Below are 20,736 nucleotides of genomic sequence, written 5' to 3'. Positions count from 1 at the left end.
AGGCTGGAGCATTCCAAACCCATGTGGGAAACCGATGGCATTTTGGTCTTTTTTTTTTTTCCCCTTCTCCTCTCCTTTTTTTCCCCCCTCAGAAACTTCTAGAACTGAACAACCTTCATTCGCTCATGTCTGTGGTCTCAGCTCTCCAAAGTGCACCCATTTTCAGGCTGACCAAAACCTGGGCCGTAAGTTACTCTGATTTTTTTTGTTTTGGATTTCTTTGGCATCCTAAAACCCATCTCCCCCAAAAGGCTGTTTCATTTCCTGCTGCATTGGGTTTCAAGGAGGTCCTCGGCATACGGCCGCAAATGAGCCCAGCATTTCTGTCACGAAGCGAGACAGTTTTGCCCCGTTTTACGCCTTTTCTGGCCACCGTGGTTAAGTGAATCACGGCACTTGTTCCGTTAGCAACATGGTTTGCTAAGCGAATCTTGCCTTCCCCGTAGAGTTTCCCTGTCAGAAAGTTGCTAAGCGGGATCACGTGATGCCCCCATCACCGTCATAAACATGAGTCAGCTGCCAGGCATTTTGACCTGGTGACCCTGGGGATGCTGGAACCGTCGTTAAGTGTGAAAAATATGCCACTGTAACTTTGGAGCGAACGTTTGTAAGTCAAGGACTGTGTCAACTCATAAAACATCCCTCTGTCTGTTTTAGTAGTTGCCATAAAAAAAAAAGGAGGGGGGAAGGTTTTTTTGAAGTTTGGCTCGAGGATCATGATTGAATTAGGGAGATTGCTAGAATCCTCTATAGGGGAAATGGATGTCAAATGGTCACTAAATGAACTTTCGTAAGTCGAGGGCTACCCGAATTCCATTTTTTTCCAAGAGAAGAGGCATCTTCAGTTTTGAGAGTTTAAAATGAGAGGAGCTACACTGACAGCTTTCCCGGCGGTGTTTACAAACGCATAAAAATCACATTTTAACATTTATAATCGGCTGGCGGAAAGAGAAGCAGTGATTTAAGGGCAGGATTCCTAAAATCGCTTAGAAGTCAACTGCGCTGAGGAGGTCTTAAGTATTTCATAAATAAATGAAAATAAACAGAGCTCAGCTTCCTGTGCAATTGCTGTTGCTCAAGGCGCGCATATATTCGCTTTCCCTCCCAGTTTCCCCTAAACATTATTCACCGTTTTTGGGTTTGCAAAATTCTTTTAATTAAATCTCTGCCATGTGACGTCAGCTGCTTCTCTGCTCTTCGCATACTAGCTGCTTGTGTGTGTGGTTGTTGTTGGTGGTGGTGGAAGCTACGGTTAGGAAAATACGTTTTGTAAGTGCTTTAAAACGCCCACTGAGTTGTGACAGCTGTCCATTTAATTTCCGACTCCCAAATGTCACAGGATGGATAGTAGCCCATGGTGGTGGTTGATGTTGAGAATCTAGAAAGAGGGCAGAGAAGAGCAACCAGGAGGATTAAGGCACTGGAGGCTAAAACATGCGATGAACGGTTGCAGGAACCGGGCATGGCTGGTCTAGGGAAGAAGAGAAGGACCAGGGGAGACAGGAGAGCATCTTCCAATATTTGAGGGGCTGCCATCAAGAAGGGGGAGTCAAGAAGGGAGAAGCAACAGATGGAAACTAATCAAGGAGAGAAGCAACTTAGAACTCAGGAGAACTTTTCTGACAGTGAGAGCAATCAACCAACAGGAAGCGGGTGTGTAAAGAGGGATTTTGGAGCAATTCGGAGTGCGCTGATCCTTTATGCACATTTTATATTTTCTCGGGACAGGAAATGATAGATTAGAACAAAAGGCTCGGTACTGAAACCGTGGTGTTGGATATATATATATATATATTTTCTTTTCCATGATTTTGGCAGCATGTTGGAGATCTAGCAAAACTCCTCTTTGATAACAGCTTTTTTTGGGACAGGGGGTTGTCTCGGTTTAACTGCGGCTCATCGAAAACATTCCATTCTTATGACACAAGGGTAGGATGATTTTTTTTTAAAAAAGAGATATACTTTCCAAGGATAATAAGAGGGGAGTCCTTCTCTTCACATCTGGAACCCAGTGAACAATTGCCTTAATTATAGAGAATAGAGAGCTAATAGCATCTTCGGTGCAACAGATCGTTTAACATTTTCCGTCGGGCTTTTTAATGGCGCTTGGAAGGAGTTTAGATTTATCATGGAAGTGAATAGCTGGCCTGTGGCAGGGAGGAATGATGTCTCCACACAAGTAATGAATTGGAGCAGCCCCTCCTTGGCTAGAGGCATCCATAGCTTGGCAGAATAACAGAATGACAGAGTTGGAAGGGGCCTCGGAGGTCTTCTAGTCCAACCCCTTGCTCAAGCAGGAGACACAATACCCTTCCAGACAGATGGATGTCCAGTCTCTTCTTGAAAACCTCCAGTGATAGGAGCACCCACAACTTCTGTTCCACTGATTAATTAATTGTTCTCCCTGTCAGGAAGCTTAATTCCAGCTTGCTTCTCCCCTTGGTTAGTTTCCATCCATTGTTCCTCGTCCTGCCTTCTTGGTGCTTTGGATAATAGCTTGACCCCTTCCTCTTCTTTGGGGCAGCCCCTCAAATACTGGAAGGCTGCTACCATGTCTCTCCTCGTCCTTCTTTTCACTAGACTAGACATACCCAGTTCCTTCATGTTTTGTTTTGGCCTCCAGCCCGCGTCCTCTTGGTTGAAAGTTGGCCTTTCAATCCAACCTGGGCAGTGCGACCAAAACGTTGCGAATCGATCTCTTTTGCTACCTCACCCCTCTCCCTATAATCCAGATTACCTTTTCTCTGTTTCTTTCCCGGCCTTCTTTCCCCCTTCTGGATCTCAGGTCTTTGTGCATTTTTTATTTTTAGAAAACAAAAGAAGAAATGAACGTTGTTTAGAACTATTCTAAGAGAACGTGCTCCCTTGTATAAACATTCCCTAACATCAGCGGGAATTCAGCCTCCCTTGAAAATTCAGTAGGAGTTGCTAATCGGCCAAAATGGACCCGATTCTAGCCATGACTGGACCTTTCCCCGTCTCGTTACTTCATCTCAAAACAATAATAAAAAAAAAAATCTTCTGTCTCTGTTATTAGTGACAAGGAGCCGAACTCTCTGTGTGTGTTTGTGTGTGTGTGTGTGTGTGTGTGTGTCATCTTTTGGGAATGAGGGACAAAAATGGCAACCTTTCAAGCATTTCCCAAAATTAAGTTGGGCGTCCTTTTAAGTCAGAAGGCAACACTCCCAAGATCTCTTTCTTAGAAAAGGAATTAGAAAAGAGCCTCGAATCGGGGAAGGCGTCGCTTAACTGGGAGCACATGGGATTTTTTCCTCATGCTTTGAACATGTGCGCAAACCGTTTCAGGGCCGAAAACAACATCGTTAAAATTAGAGACTTGTCCAATTTTGATGGATCGGGTATGTAACTCAACAGGAAAGTTTTCAAGTCATCCGGTGGGTTGGTTTTTCCCCCCCCATGATTTGTGAAACTGCACTACAAAGGGACCCAAAGTTCAGATAGTCCTCGTCTGTTGGGCCCCAAAATTTTTGTCGTTCAGCAAGACAGTTGTGAAGTGAACTTGGGTCCATTTTACGACGTTTTTTGCCACGGTTGTTTACCCGAATCCCTGCAATTCGTTAACTCAGTGACACGGCGGTTCAGCAAATCTGGCTTCCCTGTCAACTTAGCTTGTAAGAAGGTCACAAAATGGGATCGCGTACAACCGTCGTAAATGTGAGTCCGTTGCCGAACATCTCCAACGGTTGTAAGTGTGAAAAACGGTCCCTCCCAACTCCGATATTCTATCCTAAATGTCTTTGCACGTCTTTGTACTTTGCAAAGGAAGGAAATATAAAGACAGAAAGGCTGTTACCCTGTGTTTTAACCCTTTAAAGAGTTAATACAAGAGGGACGTCGTGACTCAGTGGCTAAGATGCTGAGTTTGTCGATCCGAAAGGTCAGCAGTTCAGGGTTCGAATCCCTAGCGCCGCGTCATGTCATGGAGTGAGCTCCCGTCCCTTGTCCCAGCTTCTGCCAACCCAGCAGTTCGAAAGCATTATTCTTTTTATTAGTATATTATTATATTTTATTATATTATATTATATCATATCATATATTATATTATATTATATTATATTATATTATATTATATTATATTATATTATATTATATTATATTATTATTCGTATCCATTTCATGTATTCATAACCGTGTTTATACTTATACCATGTTATCTAATAATCCCTTGACAAAATAAAATAAATAAAATAAAATGTAAAAAATGCAAGTAGAAAAAGAGGGACCCCTTTGGTGGGAAGGGAACAGCGTTCCTCCGTGCGCCTTAAAAGGCGTTGAGTCCTGCCGGCCACATGACCACGGAGACGTCTCCGGACAGCGCTGGCTCTTCTTCGGCTTTGTAACGGAGATCAGCAGCGCCCCCTAGAGCCGGAAACGACTAGCACGGATGTGCAAGGAGGGGAACTTTTACCTTTACCTTTTAAGCTGTAAACCGTATCTTCCTCTTTTTTAAAATTTCTTTTGTCTTCAGCTTTTGAACCGCAAGGACAAGACCACTTTCGAGAAGCTGGACTACTTAATGTCGAAGGAAGACAATTACAAGAGGATGCGGGAGTACATCCGATGCTTAAAAATGGTGCCCTGCATTCCTTATTTGGGTAAGTTTTAAAACAATTTTATTTTATTTTTTCCCCTTACCTGCCCGAAAAGCTCCTCCGGTAACCGAGTTCCTCCTTCTGAGTAATAAACAAGCCTGGCCTTACCTTGGATCCAACTTATTTTGCCTCGGAGTTCTGTTTGCTACGGGTGTATTAACTTGGAAGCCTGACCCAGACGTGGTAACTTCTCTCCATTAAGGCTCCTTTGCCAAATTTCCCAGCAAATGTATTTTGGGGTAAAGTTTCACAATATGGCGATCAACCTTTCCCTGTTTTTAGACGAACAACAAGGATGAACCGTCTTAAGTTCAATGGCGGTTACAGAGATTTCTATCCTAAAGAGTTGCCCTTTGATGCTGTATTTTCATGCGATGTTGCAAGTTGTTATAATGCTGTGCTGTTCTCACACTGTAGTAAAACCAGCTCCTTCCCAGATAGCACATTACAAGATTTAAAGCTATATTATCCATTTAGGCCAAGTCCTTTGAATTTATTGCTTGAAAACGGGCAAAGGGGCCTTTGTTTTAGCTCATTTTCTTGGCGCTTCTGTGGCTTGGCCTGTGTGTGATGCTAACATGACATAATTGTCTGTGTTTATTTTGTGATTTTTCTGAGTAATTTTGAGAAATGCTTCCTTTTCTTTATTGAAAGCCACATACTTGGAAGATAAAATCCTCGGGTTTGTAGTTCCATGCTCCAATTAAGAGATTTGCTTTCCACCCGAGTCTAAATGGAAAGACAAGTTGATTTCATTTGAGAAAATTTGCTTTGTAGCTCTGTCTTAGATTATTTTGCAAGTCTGGGTTGAAAGGACGGCTAAGTTTGACAAGCGAAAGGTAGGAGAGGACGGAACTGCTGCTCCCTTCCTGAAGATAAATCGGGGATTTGCGGACTTAATTTGTCTTAATTCTGCTTGTTGCATTGATCATAGCAAGGGACAAGAAGAATTCCTGGATTTGCAACAAGATTTGGTGTGGGATTTTTTTTTATATAAATGCAGAAATTGCAAGGAGAATGTTTAGCAGTTGTTCTGAATAGCGAGATAGGTGGCTTATGAATTTATTAAATAAATAAGGACTTGAGAGGTCCTTGGTGGTCTCAGAGCTTGGTTGTTTTCTTGCAGACATTTCATGACCCAACCAGGTAACATCATCAGTGCTAGTGAGGACAGGTAAAGACAAAACTGAAGATTGGGGTGAGGATGGATGGATGGATGGATGGATGGATGGATGGACAGACAGACAGACAGACAGATAGATGATAGATAGATAGATAAGTAGATAGATAGATTTATAGATGATAAAATATAGTTGATAGATGATAGATAAAGTAGATAGTAGAAAGAAAGAATGAAGAAAGAAAAAAAGAAAGAAAGATGGATGGATGGATGGATGGATAATAGAGATATATATCTGTTCTCTTTGTGAACTTTATTATTTGGGATTTAAGAAGAAGGGCGAAAGACCAGAGTTTTTCTTTTCCTATTGATGTATTCTTTACCCACCTGTTCTCTGCAGTTTCTCCTTCCTTCTATTTGACTTTGGCAAAACTCAAGACTTTTTGAGTTTACATTTCACCTCTCGCCTGAGTGCCAGGTTAACATTTTGTCTCTGTTTCCCATAACCTTTTCTTTTCTTCAAAAACAAAAAACACCCCTCCAAAACATCTTCTTTCCTTCCTTCCCTCAATAGCACTGCAACCTCTTTATTTTAGAAAGAGATTTGGAGAGCAGCTCATCCCTTAGATTGGGGCTCGTGACACATTGCATGCCTCCTTTTGTTTTGACAAAATCTGCTAACAGACATGACCTCTCGTCGTACGGGCGGGGAACAAAGTGGTGCTCTGCCACTCATTTCATTTTTGAGGGCTTATTTGTTTGTCTTAGCGAACTTTGCTTTTAATATCGTTTTTCACTTAAAAGTTGGCAGCTGCCTCCTCCAGTTGTTTGAAAAGCTCGGCTGAGCTCTGTAAATCGTTTCCAAGAATCACACAGTTCCAGCCAGTAGTTGCTGCAGTTTAAGGTGGCATGTCTTGGAGAACAAGCGGGTCTGGGATTAATGAAATAGTAGTAGCAACATCAAAGGATTCCTGTGCTTTTTTTTTTTTTTTTTTTAAGGGTCTTCTCTGCCTCCCAATTTTTACAGTTGGAAGAGACGACAGGGCGGGGAAGAAAGAGCTTGTTTGATGGTCAAGATTATGAGGTTCACTTGTAGTTGAGTGCAGCACAAATTGTGTGGTTTTAAGGAAGCCGCAATCTTTGTGCATTTTTTTAAAAAATGATGCTTTTTCACAACCACTAGATAGGAAGGTAGGTAGGTAGATACCAGCAGGTAGGCAGGTAGGTAGATATGGATATAGATAGATTATAGATAGATATGATAAAGAAGATGATAGATAGATAGATAGATAGATAGATAGATAGATAGATAGATAGATAGATAGATAGATAGATAGATAGATAGATGATAGGTAAGATAGATAGATAGATAAGATAGATAGGTGATAGGTAAGATAGATAGGTAGGTAGGTAGGTAGGTAGATAGATAGATAGATAGATAGATAGATAGATAGATAGATAGATAGATAGATAGATAGATATGATAAAGAAAATAGACAATCACTGTTATTCCATTGAATAGGTAATAATGGTAATTATCCATTTCTATCATCTATCTATCATCTTTGTGTCTCTCTATCTCGGTCTATCAATTGATTTATTGATGTATCGATCTCTCTGTCTGTATCTCTCTCTTTGTGTGTCATAATAAAATGATCCATGTGTGTGTATCCAAGTAATATTTGTTGCGTTTATTACTCATTTGCAGCATTACAAGGTCACCCAACCATATATTAAACTCCCTACTTTCGTTTATGTACAAGGCATGCTACCTCATTCCAAAATTGTCCATCAGGAATGAAATAATGAGGTAATAACAGTTTTAAAACTTTACAGTTTCCACTGTTCCTAAGAAGCGACGTCTTAAAATAATTTCATTTCGGTGTTTACCTCAGCAGAGTACAAGAATTCAGAAGTCGAAGTTTCTACAAAGGGCATTATAGATAAGTTTGCATAATTCTCTTTTGACGTGTGTTTGGCCATCATAGTAAAGTACGCCAAATGATTCTGTGTATCGCATAACTTTCCAAAGAGTTACAGTCTAATGGCAAATTAAACGGGGTTCTGTTCCAATAGCTATTATTTGCCTTCAATTTAAGGAAGCCGTAAACTTGAACCCTTTCCTTTGGTTTTTAATGATACGAGGATCTAACTTCGCCCTCCCTCCAAGTTTTTATTCCATTTATAACTCTGTAAGTTGCACGACTGTTCTTTTTATTAGAGAGAGGAAACTTTCCAAGGGCAACTTCGCTCAGAAGCTGAAATAGTCATTTATATTATCAAAACATTTCTGCAGATGATAAAGCAGGACCTAAATTATTCCCAAAAGTCTCAAAAAAAAACCCCACATTGATACTGCTGAGATAATTGGGGGGAAAAAAGAGTACAGTATGAGTTTTGGTCAACGTTTGGAGAATGGCCAATGCCTTCAGGAGGATGAGCGAAGAGAAATATTAGAATTGTTTGCATAAACCGCTCGAAATAGTTCTTGGTGGAGTCATAACGCCGCCTGGCATCCAAGTAGAATGGGAAGAATTCCAAACTTGGAATTCCGTTTGTGCAAGACACAGTTGGTGGACAGGCACTAAAATCCCTGGAACGGATTAAATTAAGGACTAAACTTTAACAGCCTAAGATACTGGCTACATAGCTTCAAAGGATATAATTTCCTGTGTCAAACGGATCTATTATTTACTCTACCGTTTCGAATATGTGCAGCATTCGAGAGTATATCTAATATAGGAAGCGTTTTAGATGGTGGGGCAGCTTTCCTAGGATCTGCGTTGATCGACGGTCCGTGCCATCTTGAAAGCGACCGCTTGGCTCCTTGTTTTCCAGGCCAAAAAAGAGAGAGAAAAGCCGCTTGTTTTGGTTCTAGATCGATTCTGGAACGGTCCAATATCCAGGTCTCCTTGTCCAGCAGTCAGTGTGTACAAGATTATCTTACATTCTTTGTTGCCGAGAGGATGGGTTGCATGGGAAAGACATCACTCTCGGCCCGTCGGGAGGGGACTCCCTTTAGTGGAACGTGTTCGGGTTTGGTCTAATCATCATTGTCACTTTTTTCAGGGAATACGACCCTCCCCGGAACTCTGCCCAGTAGACTCCATCTTGGTAGCGGCTCCGGTAATGGCCCCCTCGGTACCAGACGCCGTTGAGGTTGGAGTGGGCGCACGCGTTATACCACCAGCCCCCTTTCTGATAGTGGGCGCAGTTGCCTGGAAGAGAAATAAGGAAACCACGTTCTGAATGGAGACATTTCCCTGATGGGGAGGATGATCCCTCAGTGGAACGGAAGTGGCTGCCAGAGGTTGTGGCTGCTCCGTCACTGGGGGCTTTCAAGAAGAGACTGGACAAACACTTGCCTGGAAAGGATATAGGGCAGGGGGTTGGACTAGAAGACCTCCAAGGTCCCTTCCAATATTTATTGGGTCCAAGCACACTTGGCCAATAAAGAATATTCTGTTCTGTTCCATCCCTACCCTACCCTACCCTATCCTTAATTCATATTCTATTCTATTCTTAATTCATATTCTGTGGTGTTCTGTTCTGCTCTCTACTCTACTCTACTCTACTCTACTCTACTCTACACTGTACTGTACTGTACTGTACTGTACTCTACTCTTAATTCATATTCTATTCTATTGTAATCCATGTTCTATTCTGTCCTATTCTTAATTCATATTCTATTCTACTCTTAATTCATATTCTATTCTATTCTTAATTCATTTTCTATTCCATTTCATTCTCATCTAAGATAACTTTAATGCACGTCCCCACTGAATTCACTGCAGATTTTTGTACCTGTGTATACATCATGGTCTCTATCCAGCGTGGTGAATTGTTTGCCGTTGTGCCACGTAAAGGAATCTCCCGCATTGCCGTTGTATCGTCCTACTCGCAACTTGTAGAATTCACTTTCCGGCTCCAGACGGAAGCTGGCATATTCTGCGAAAACTTTGCGTCCTGTCCAGTCCTCCATGGTTATCAACAACTTGTAGTTGCCTTGGTTTGTCAGCCAGTAAATGTTTTCCAGCCCCAGCCAGTACTCTCCGTCGATGTTACCAAACCCTTGCTATGAAACAAAAATTAAAATTATCCCCTAGTATTGATTTTACAAAAAGATTTGCAAGTTCCAGGTAGCCATGATCTCGCACTTGTTAAATTTCCATGCCTCTCAATGTTTTGAGGGCCAAGGTAATTGTAATTTTGAGTTGTACACCCCACCATCGGTCTAAGCAGTCTCTAAATTTGATAAATAAATAAAATTGGGCAGCCAATATTCGATTCTCAGATTCCCTCAAAAGATTTAAGACTTATTAGAGGGAATCCAGTCTAAATTCCTTCAAACAATTTTGATTTGATCTAGGTGATTATTAAGTGTTGTAATGAACCTAGAAACTAGATTGGCTTCATAGATACTGTGATATACCTTGTATTCATTGATTGATTGATTGATTCATTCATTCATTCATTCATTCATTCATTCGATTTGTATAACTGCTTATTGTACTTAGACGACCCTGCAGGTTTTAATTTTATTTTTCCTACTTATTTAAAATCTTGGATAGTCCTGACTGATGTGAGCCATTCAAATTCACTGCTATGATTTTTTTTTTTAAAGAATTGTCTGTCTCCCTTGATTTAAAGAGAGATAAGGCAAGCTATTAATAAAGAGCATGGATGGGATCCTAAACATTCTCTATCAATGGATATCAATATCTATTTTATTCTAACCCCTTATTTATTTCATTAGATGCTACTAAAACCCTGTCAGTGTTTCACGCTTTACGGTTCTTCCCTGGATGATGTCAAGATTAGGTAGATTACCTGTGATGCAAGGATGGAATTTAGGCTGTAGAACAGTTTCATAAATAGCTGTCAGTTCATTCTGCTGCATATATTTGAGAGGTGGCCTCTATTCTTCTACCCCAGTCACCAGTGTCTCTGACAACATCTCAAGCATTATGGTGTTTGGTGCAAAAGATCAGGACTGTACATTATGTGGCAGCACAGAAGTTTTCTTCAAACCTCCTGCCTAGGCAAGAATGTAGTCAACTAACTGTCAGCACTAAATTGGCATTAGATTAAGGTCAATACAATTCAAGAGGGATTGGATTGTTTGTGGCAACATAAGGATTCTAAGCTGATGACATGTTTAACTCCGCCTTCCAGCCTGCCTGCTCTTGTCCTACTTCTGCCATTCTTTCACTGTGAGAACCAGACCTACGGAGTCGAATGCTCTTAAACATTCTTGACGAATTCCCCTCGGGGAAAAAACAACCATGACTCTGCAGAAGATTTTCTCCCTTGCCGAACGGCGCCATTGTTTGGCCTCACCTTATAGGTTTCCCAGTTCCTAAAGAAATTAACCGAGCCATCCAAACGCCTTTGAATCACAGTCCAGCCACCGGGATCTTGCCGCTGATCGCACCAGACTTGCATCAATCGGTTGGTATTCTCAGGTTTGACCAGATATATGGAGCTGGTCCCATGGCCGTCTTCTAAAGCTTGTAAACAGTCTCGCCAAGGACCTGGTGGAAAATAAGAGACACCATATGTTCTTTCTTATAAGGCCCATCATCTCAGTTCTCGACAGAGTCAAACAGAGTCAAACTCTTCTTTGTGGCAACCCCTGAGATATTGGAAGACTGCTATCATGTCACCCCTGGTCCTTCTCTTCACTAGACTAGACGTACCCAATTCCTGCGGGCCGCAGGGCAGGGTTAGGGACCCCTTGCGTAAAACCTGCTCTTGTTCAGAAAGGAAATCTGCTTATTTTTGCTCAAAATCCGGCATCTTCTAATATTTAATCATTTAATTGTGCATTTGTTGTTAGCACCACAGGCCTTACCGACCGCCTCAGTGCAAAACATCTTGTACTTACATTCAGAGATATGTCCGCCTTTTGGTTTAACCCTTTAAAAAGAAAGGATATAACTGGCTGGCCTTTCTAGATGCTCGGTGTGTGTTTGTCCTTCTGCACTTGTATAAGCCACACTTCGTACACTAAGCGTCCCACAAGAGGCAGGAGTAGGAGCAGGCTCCATTTAACAAAAATATCTTTTTTCAAAAAAAATAAAAACCCATCATTTCATATATTAATGGTATCTGACTAGATCTGGCAACTGGAGCTGTGGGAGTCCTGGATTTCTGAATTATTTCCTAAAGGCAAAGAGTTTTCCATCCTTTAAAACAAAAAAAAAAACCCAAAATCCGAGGGAGAATTGAACTCTTTCAGTCTGAAAGAGTTAATTTGTCCTGCCAGTTGAACACATCACAAATCAAAGCGTGTGTTTCCTGTCTCTGGAGAGTTTTCCCCAATTAAGATGAAAAAAATGGCTGTTGATGATTTCATGTAGAAGTTTTGTTTGACTAAGAGTCCTGTTCTCTTTCATCATCCTTTAAAAAGTTTCTTAGGTGAAGGAGGAGCGGGGAAAAAAAAAGTGCTTTTCATAGTTGTTTTTAAGAACTCCACCTCTTATAAGAATTCTCTCGCGCACTAGTTTCTCCTTCTGTGAATCCCACTTACCATTCCTTTGGGCTTATTAATCTAATTGTTCAGGATCAATAAAGAGAGTTTGTTTGTCTTCTGAACTGTAATAGCCCCTTCTCTTTCCCCCTGACAAGCCCAGGGTTCTTTCCCCCAGATTTAAAAACCTTATGGCCAAAAAGAGAAAAGAAAAGAAGTATATTAAAATATCAGAAGGAGAGATGCGAAGCAGGGCATGCCGTGACATTAGGAGAGTAGCTGGGAGGGTTGCTTTTTTCTTTTTCTTTCTTTCTTTCTGGCTGGTGAAACGTTCCCAGCGTAGCCTTTAGCTCCTAGGAAGTTTTCCATAATTGAAGAAAGGAAAATACAGCTCTCCGTGTGTTCCCATCCAAAGAGTAGGAGGAGGTAAGCCTCCCTAAGGAACTATGTGTTAAGATGGAGGGAAAGCAGATCGCTGTTCGTGCCAAGCAGAATGGAAGGTAGAATTGGAAAGGGAAGAGAGAGGAAGGAAGGGAGGAAAGGAAGGAAGTTGGAAAGAGGAAGGAAGGAGATGAAGAGAAAGGAGGGAGGAAGGAGCTGAAAAGAGGGAGAGAGGAAGAGAAGCAAGGAGAGGGAGGTACTGAGGGATGGAGGGGGAAGGAAGATGGAAAGAGAAAGGATGGAAGGAAGGAAGGAAGTTGGAAAGAGGAAGGAAGGAGATGAAGAGAAGGGAGGGAGGGAGGTACTGAGTGATGGACTGAAGGAAGGAAGGAAATGGGAAGGAAGGAGATGAAAATGGGAGGGAGAGAAGGAAGGAGAGGGAGGGACGAAGGGAGAGAAGGAAAGAAGGAAGAAAAGGAAGGAGATGAAAAACCAGAGTCAGTTAACAGCCATCTTACTAACTCAACAACAATTCATGAAACAACCACGTCAAGAAAGGTCGTGAAAGTGGGGGAAACTCACTTAACAACCGTCTCGCTTAGCAGTAGAAACCGTTGCCAAGGACCACTGCGATGCCAATACTATGACCGTCTGGGAGCCCTGGAAGAGAAATGCGGGGGCTCTCTTGGCGGCCGTATGCCGAGGGGCTTCCTGCGTCCGGTCCATAGCCCCCGATCGGTCAACCTACCTGAGGGCTTGTCGGTCGATGTCGGGATGCTGGTGACGGGCGGCATGGTCGGGAGGCTGGGCGGCAGAGCCTTTAAGTTCTGGTCGCTCTGAATTTCGTTGGTGGAGATCTGGTTGGTGATGCGGTTGTAGGTGGGCGGCTGGTAGACGCGGTTGGGGGGCTGCGGCGGTTGCAGGGCCGGCATCCTCTGGCAGTGCTCTTCCAGCTGGGCGATCACCGTGGACTGGTTGTTGGCGATGGCGACCAGGTGCTGGTACTTGTGCTCCAGGTCCTTGTACCTGCTGGCCAGCTGCAGCATGTCGGCCGTCTGGTTCAGGATCTTGTTCTCCAGCTGGGAGAGCTCCAGCGCGTTGTCCCTCTTCCGGATGATCTCGTGCAGCAGCTGCATGTAGAGCTGGGTGACGCGGGAGTTCATGTTGCGGCTCTCTTTCCGCAGCAGCTTGACCTCGTTCACAATGCCGCCATCCACCTCCACCAGCTGCTGGAGGGTTTCGATCTGCCGCTTCTGCTTCAGGAGCTCGTGGTTGAGGAGCTCCAGCTCCTGCTTGTGGACCCTGTTCTCCAGGAGGGGGCCGTCGGGCTCCTTGGAGTTCACACAAATGGCCCCCGTGACTTTTTGCTGCGGGACGATGAACGTGTAGGTGCACTTCTCCTGCGCCTCGCTGGAGCGCCTGTTTCGGTTTCCGTAAATGAATCTTTGTGTCTCTCCCGCGACGCGGCTTCCGACACCTTCGGGCCCCTGAGCTTTGAGTCCCACAGCGGCCACTAGCAGCAAGCAAACCGCTGCCTCCATTGTCCTTATTTCGCGAGGGGAGATTTTCCTTATATTATCTACAGTAAACGTAAAACAAATGGGAATATCCAGTAGCGATACCAATAGCCTTGAGATGTACAGACCTCAGTGCTTGACAGGCTGCTCTTAAGCGGTTGACAGAGTCAGCCTCTGGCCCCCAAGAATCTGGCCCCTCATTTCATCGACCTCAGAGAGGTGGAAGGAAAGCTATGAGCTGGTCAGAATCGAACTGCTGGCAGTGAGCAGTGACCATAGGAAGGGAAGGGAGGGAGGAAGGAAGGGGAGGGGGGAAGGAGGAAGGAAACAGGGAGGGAAGAAGGAAGGAAGTGTGGGAAAAGAGGGAGAGGAAGGAGAAAGAGAAGGAAGGAGAAAAGAGGGAGAGAAAGAAAGAAGGGAAGGAAGCAATAGCAATAACACTTAGTCTTATATACCGCTTCACCGTGCTTTTACAGCCCTCTCTAAGCGGTTTACAGAGTCAGCCTTTTGCCCCCAACCATCTGTGTCCTCATTTTACCCACCTCAGAAGGAGGGAAGGCTGAGTCAACCTTGAGCCTGGTGAGATTTGAACTGCCAAATTGCAGGCAGCTGGTAGTCAGCAGAAGGAGCCTGCAGTACTGCGCCCTAACACTCCACCACCGTGGCTCTTGTCCACAGTAAATGTCTGTGGAGATACTCAGTCATCCAGGTCATCCCAAAGATGCTTTTTCAAGCGGCAACTGGAGTTTCTGGTTTTTCTCTGAAGCTGTTTCACTTCTCATCCGAAAAGCTTCTTCAGATCTGACTGGATGCTGGGGAATGGAGAGATTTATACTCCTTGCAGAGAGCTGGTCATTTACATTCTTTTTATAGCATCGTTGAGGCCACTTGGAGGTTCATCTGGGTCCTCAGGGCCACCTGCGTGGTGCAAAGTAAGGACACAGACAAACCTCCAAGGGCCCACAAAGCCATTCTTAAAGGATGCAAATGACCGGCTGTCTGCCAGGAAGATAAACCCCTTCCTTCCCCTAGTCAGAGCTGAAGAAGCTTTTTGGATGAGAAGTGAAACGTCTTCAGAGAAAAACAAGGAAGTCCAGTTGCCCCTTGAAAAATGCACCTTTGGGATGAATATCCGATAGCACGCAGAGCCAGCAAAACAGCACGACATGTGTTAACATTGGTTGATCTTTAGCGAATGCCTCTAAGTGTGGAATTATTGCTCTAAACCATGGCAGAATTTAAAAGACCCAGAAACACTTGTTCCTTTGTTGAACAAGAAGAATTCGTTTCTAAATTTGGCCTGACTGAACCTTCCGCAACTGGGAAACCACTTTATTAAGTAGGGTTTAACAGGGCTGTGGTTCATTTAGTGGCGACATTAAGCCTGCCTTGGACTAGCTAGCTGGGGAGTTCTGGGAGTGGAAGTCCAGGCAGCGTTAAGATTTCCAGGTTTGGAAAAACATTGTTGGAGATGCTTAGAAGTATAATTATAATCAGGGGTGGGATTCTACCGGTTTGGACCAGTTCCATAGAACTGGTTGTTATGATTCTGCGCAGTTTGGACAACCGCCAAATCGTGGCCCTGGCTGGTCCCTCCCCTCTCCGCCCAGTCAGTCCTTATCACGCCTGCCCGACATCGCTGACTGTGTTCTCCCCTTCCCGGCTACTCCTTAAGGTATTTCTTTCTCCCCCCCCCTCCCAACGATCAGCTGTTCCGATGATCAGCTGTTTCTCACCCAGGAGGCTTCCCCAAGGCCCAGAAGGCAAAAATAAAAAATGGGGGGGTGGGTTGCTGCAAAAAAAGAGAGCCACGCCCACGCAGTCACATGGCCATGCCCACCTGGCCACGCCCACGGAACCAGTTGTTAAAATTATTTGAATCCCACCCCTGATTATAATCCCATTTGGAGTCAAGCTTTGAGGGCCGCCCACATGGACCTTCTCAGGTTCCCACCGAATATAAGACCTAACGGCACTTTGTGGTTAAAAGCAGGAAGCCAGGTCTCCCCAAAACTCTGGAGAATGTGCGAGATGATGGAACAGAATAGCCTTGCATCAAAGCTTCCTCCGGCCGGTTAAGAAGTGTATCAACAGGAAAAGGAAGCAAAGAAATCACAGCCTCTGCTGCCCCGAGGGAGGGGGAATCCTTGAAAATGGAATTTGAAGTCCTCCCCGTATTATACTTGGCTTCAGAGAGATAGTGGAGTCCATTCTCAGCTTGATTCAATTCTTTCTTTCTTTCTTTCTTTCTTTCTTTCTTTCTTTCTTTCTTTCTTTCTTTCTTTCTTTCTTTCTTTCTTTCTTTCTCTCTCTCTCTCTCTCTCTCTCTCTCTCTCTCTCTCTCTCTCTCTCTCTCTCTCTTTCTGTCTCTGTCTCTCTCTCACACACACACATAAAAGGAAGGGGGGAAAAAAGGCTACAGGGAAAATTTATCCCGCAAAGGGGACTGACGTTTGCATCCAGGAAGATAAAGCACACAGCGTGAGACGAGGACTGTATATTGTTGGATGCTCAAGCACCACAGCCCACAACACAACCACACACTGAGAGCCCACAGTTGAGTCCCAGGACTTCGGCCAGTTCCTTCCGATCAGATTCCATCTCTGTAGCCCCTGGGCCCCTCTTGCTCTCTTTAACAGTTCTCATTATGCTTCGTCTCTCTCTTATTTAAAACACATTCAGGACAACAGAGCTGGAAGGGGGCCTCGGAGGTCATCTAGTCCAGCCCCCTGCTCAAGCAGGAAACTCTACGCCGTTCTGGACAAAGGGCTGTCTGGTTTCTTCTTCAAAACCCCCAGTGATGGAGCACCTACAACTTCTAGAGGCAAATTTATTCCACCCAGCTGGCTTTCATGCCCAAAGCTGGGACTAGAACTCACCGTCTCCTGACGATTGGCCCAAAGTCACCCAGCTGGCTTTCGTGCTAAGGCGGGAACCAGAATTCCCGGTCTTCCCATTTCTGACGTAGGAGCCATTTGGTCTCGTGGATAAGGCACAGGGCTAGAAAGCAGAAGACCTCGAGTTCAAGTCCAGCCTTAGCCACGAAACCCTCTTGGGGGCCAACCCCCAGGAGGTGGTGAGTTCTAGTCTCGCCTTAGGCAGGAAAACTGACTAGGTGACTTTGGGCCACCTTCCTCTGAGCCTCATGGGGTTGTTATTGCGAGGACAACAGGAGTAGGAAGCTAATAGGAAGTATTCACCACCTTGAGTGATAAAGATGGGATATAAATAAATAAATACAACTTACGACCGTTCATTTAGTGACCATTCAAAGTTACAATGGCGTTGAAAAAGGGGACTTACGCCCGTTTTTCTCCCTTACAACCGTTGCAGCCTTCCCCCCCCATGGTCACATGATCCAAATCCAGTGTCCCCGGAGTGGTGTGATCCCCTCTTACGACCTTCTAACCAGCAAAGTCAAAGGGAGGAAGCCAGGCTCACTTAAGGACCTAACGGAAGAACTGCAGCGATCCACTTAACAACGGTGGCAAGGAAGGTCTTAAGCGGGGCAGAGCTCACTTAACAAAGGTCTCACTTAGCGACAAACTTTGGGCTGAATTAGAAGAAGAGAGCTACAGATATCATCAGTCAGCCTTCAATTTTGCAAAAAAAAATTTTTTTTTCTTGGTTGCTTTGTTCTGAACTTTTCCTAAGTGACTTTCAGGTCTTTCTTAAACTTTCCATCTCTGCTCTTTTGTGAGCCGTCTTTGTTTCTAGGTTGAATTCCCCGGGGTGGGGGCGGGGAGTCATTATTTAAAACATTTTTTTCTGGAAATGCGACCTGGACTATAAGATTTGCTCTTGTTCGCCTTAAAACAGTGGCCTCGTTTTGTTTTCCCTTAAGCCAAAGGCTCTTAAAAGTTTTTCCCTCCTTCCTCTTCCATGTGTTTAAAGAGCTTCGCGACCGTCTTTCAGTCATACTTAAACTTCACCCTTGCCGTCAAGTGTTAATACCGTCCCATCAATTATTTCCAAATATTCCACTCTGCTTAGTTGAGATACATATATATATATATATATATATATATATATATATATATATATATATATATATATATATATATATATATATATATATTTTTAAAGCCATCCCCCCCCTGCCCCTGTGCAGACAAACACTGTGATGGTTGTTAAAGGTTTACTTAAAGCAGCTTTGAATCTGATTAGTGTGTCAGAGGAAAGTGAAAAAAAAAAAACGATTTCCTGGACTGTAATACAATAGTCCTTTCAAAGTAGAAACACACGTTGTAAAGTTATTAAGAAGGCAATACTCATTTTTATACATCGCGTCAATGAGAATTTTAGAGTTTTTCGTTATCTGAGGCTTGCGTTTCCAAACAGCCAAACTCATTCCACAGATGCAGTGATTCAGAACTTTGGCATTTCAATATCTTAGGCTAAAGTTTATAAACAGTTTTTTTTATATAATATAAAATATTATATATATATATATATATAAATGAAAGCAAATCACAGAGAAAATCTTTTAACATTTGAAAACTTCCCCTGGATTTATGTTGCTAAAAATCCCACCTCAGCCTCCGGTAACAGCTGATGACCCGAAGAAAAAACTTACCGAAAAAAACAGGCTTGGTTTTCCAAAGCTATTTGGGGTTTTTTGTTTTTGTTCTGCCAAATGTTGTGCAGCCGACTATCCTGTTAAATTGCAAATATCCTTCGTGTCTTCCTTACGCTTCTTTTTCCCTGGGGGTTTTGTTCTTCCAGCTTCAAGCTTGCATTTTTATTTTATTTGTTGTTGTTGTTGTTGTTGTTGTTGGCTTTATCTTCCCTTTTAAATCAAGAATCCGTGGCTGGGTTCATCCCTAGGAATAAGGACATCACCGATGCCAAATAAGCATAGCCAGACAGGGAGCTCAGCTTCTACGGAAGGAAGAAGTCCTGACGCGCGCGTTGCAAAGCAAAAGGGCTGCCCAGGGTTTGCTGACTTCCTTAATGTGGAAATCCGTGTCCTTTGAATCTGGTCGCCCGGTCCTCCATCCGTTTGGCTCCCATGCTCGGTAGGAGCCGAGGAACAATAGGCTGCAGCTGTTGGCCGTTGGGTTTTTGTTTTGTTTTGTTTGCTTTTGCCTTTTTTTTTTTTTTTTTGCAAGCTCTTCTGGGTTGGAGTGCTTAAAGCTCTCGATCCATCATTTCAGGATAAACTTCTCCAGCCTGATAATGTTCGGCTCCTTTGTGGTGGGTAGGATGTCCACACCGGAGGAGGGGAAGGGATGACAACCGAGCATGCGGTGAGCATTCTGGTTGGGTAACCGACGTTTACACCCACCCACCCACCCACCCTCCTCCCATCAAGTCAAGGAGCCACACAAGAGAGACCCCCAGGGCCTCCTCCCAGAGGGGCTGGCTCTGGAAACCTCTTTTTTTTTTCCTTTTCTTTCTTTGCCCAGTGAGGTCACAGCTCAGGGAAATCAAAACCGTGTCGTAGAGACGCCCTTCACTCCCTGGGCTTCGTCAGGGCTGAGAAACTAGAGATGATTTAAGGCAGGAGCGTTTGGGTAGAAATGTTTTTTTTTCCTCCTCCTCCTCCTCCTCCTCCTCCTCCTCCTCCTCCTCCTCCTCCTCCTCCTCCTCCTCCTCTGTTCAAGGCAGGGGGTGGTTTATATAAGGCTTTTTTAAAAAGGACTGCCTTTCCAAAGTCTGTTGGGGGGTTGGTGAAAGAGAAAGGGGTCACTCTTGGGCACTTGGCATCGAAGGTGGGGGCTGTTTCCTAGAAGGATTGCAGAATATTCCACTTCCTGATTAAATTTGAAGGTATATATGGAAGATAAGTAGATGATTGATAGATAAGTAGGTAGATAGATGGATGGATGGATGGATGGATGGTTGGTTCTTAAGTGAATCTGGCCTCCCTACTGACTTTGAGTGGTCAGCAGTTCGCAGAAGGGGATCATGTGACCCTGGGACCCGGTAACTGTCACGAGTACAAGTCAGTTGCCAAGCCTCTGAATTTTGATTGCGTGTCCACGGGGAGGCTGCAACGGTCGTAAGTGTGAGAAACAGTCATAAGTCCCCTTTTTAGTGACGTGAGAACTTTGGTCACTGAATGAACTCAAGGACTAATGATGACGATGATAATGAATGAATTGTTTATTTGAATTAGAGTGAACATTTTAGGTCTGATTTTTGAGACTTAAATTTCTAATCCTAAACCTTGAATTAGTCTTAGAATTAAAATATCCTTGAATTAGAATGACTCTTAACACCAGTCCATTCAAGGCAGTCCATTCGTGTTGTTACTGTGCTCCTTTCGTTCTGTCCGTGATGAAATGATGGATCCAGAAAGACCTATATCCCGTTTATTTCCACCCCCCAACCCCCCCATACAAAATGTCCTTTCAAGCATAATTATTGCCCTGGAAATGACTTTAGTTTTTTCTGAATTTCCTGCAGCTGTTTTGGAGCAAGAATCCAAGCTTAAACAAATGAGGTAAACATAAGTCAACGAGGTGGGCAGTTGAAACTTACGAAAACTAATTTCGGCTGTCTGTTTACACAGAGCATTCTTTGGGCATTGTCTAATTGCAAGTACGCAGGGATTATAGTAGTGACTAAGGAGCATATTCGTTTTCCCAACCCTTTTTGGGGGTAGAAAAAACAAATAAATGGGGTGAA

The 20,736-nt window shown here is 43.7% G+C and overlaps 2 protein-coding genes across 8 annotated transcripts in view; one reads left to right on the top strand and one right to left on the bottom strand.

The window, feature by feature from the left end:
• RALGPS1 (Ral GEF with PH domain and SH3 binding motif 1) overlaps positions 1 to 20,736 on the top strand; it is an 89,876-nt gene that overhangs the window by 30,690 nt on the left and 38,450 nt on the right. For all 6 annotated transcript variants that reach the window (XM_087914758.1, XM_087914755.1, XM_087914753.1 and 3 more), the window contains exons 8-9: positions 93 to 185; positions 4,490 to 4,616. In XM_087914758.1, the coding sequence (XP_087770884.1) occupies positions 93 to 185; positions 4,490 to 4,616 (220 nt within the window). The remainder of the gene's footprint in view (positions 1 to 92; positions 186 to 4,489; positions 4,617 to 20,736) is intronic.
• ANGPTL2 (angiopoietin like 2) lies at positions 7,404 to 19,316 on the bottom strand. Of its 2 annotated transcripts, none has more exons than XM_026712530.2 (5): positions 18,680 to 19,316; positions 13,335 to 14,165; positions 11,074 to 11,267; positions 9,538 to 9,808; positions 7,404 to 8,951 (listed from the first exon to the last, which is right to left on the bottom strand). In XM_026712530.2, exons 2-5 carry the CDS (start codon positions 14,125 to 14,127, stop codon positions 8,752 to 8,754), a joined length of 1,458 nt encoding a protein of 485 aa, XP_026568315.2. In that variant the 5' UTR covers positions 14,128 to 14,165; positions 18,680 to 19,316; the 3' UTR covers positions 7,404 to 8,751. The 2 variants fall into 2 exon arrangements, with proteins under 2 accessions (XP_026568315.2, XP_087770886.1); XM_087914760.1 differs by lacking the exon at positions 18,680 to 19,316 and adding an exon at positions 14,646 to 14,665.

Source organism: Pseudonaja textilis, chromosome 17 (genome assembly GCF_049901715.1).
Source record: "Pseudonaja textilis isolate UNSWEBS1 chromosome 17, rPseTex1.2, whole genome shotgun sequence".
Classification (NCBI taxonomy): Eukaryota; Metazoa; Chordata; class Lepidosauria; order Squamata; family Elapidae; genus Pseudonaja; species Pseudonaja textilis.
The sequence above is the reverse complement of the archived record's forward strand: the minus strand, read 5'-3'. Positions and strand labels throughout refer to the sequence as shown.

Coding starts and splice junctions, on each gene's coding strand:
- ANGPTL2 (XM_026712530.2), bottom strand. CDS start 14,127: ATGGAGGCAGCGGTTTGCTTGCTGCTAGTGGCCGCTGTGGGACTCAAA. Junction 11,268..13,334: donor ATCGACCGACAAGCCCTCAG/GTAGGTTGACCG, acceptor ATTTTCCACCAG/GTCCTTGGCGAGACTGTTTA. Junction 8,952..9,537: donor AGACCATGATGTATACACAG/GTACAAAAATCT, acceptor TTTCTCTTCCAG/GCAACTGCGCCCACTATCAG.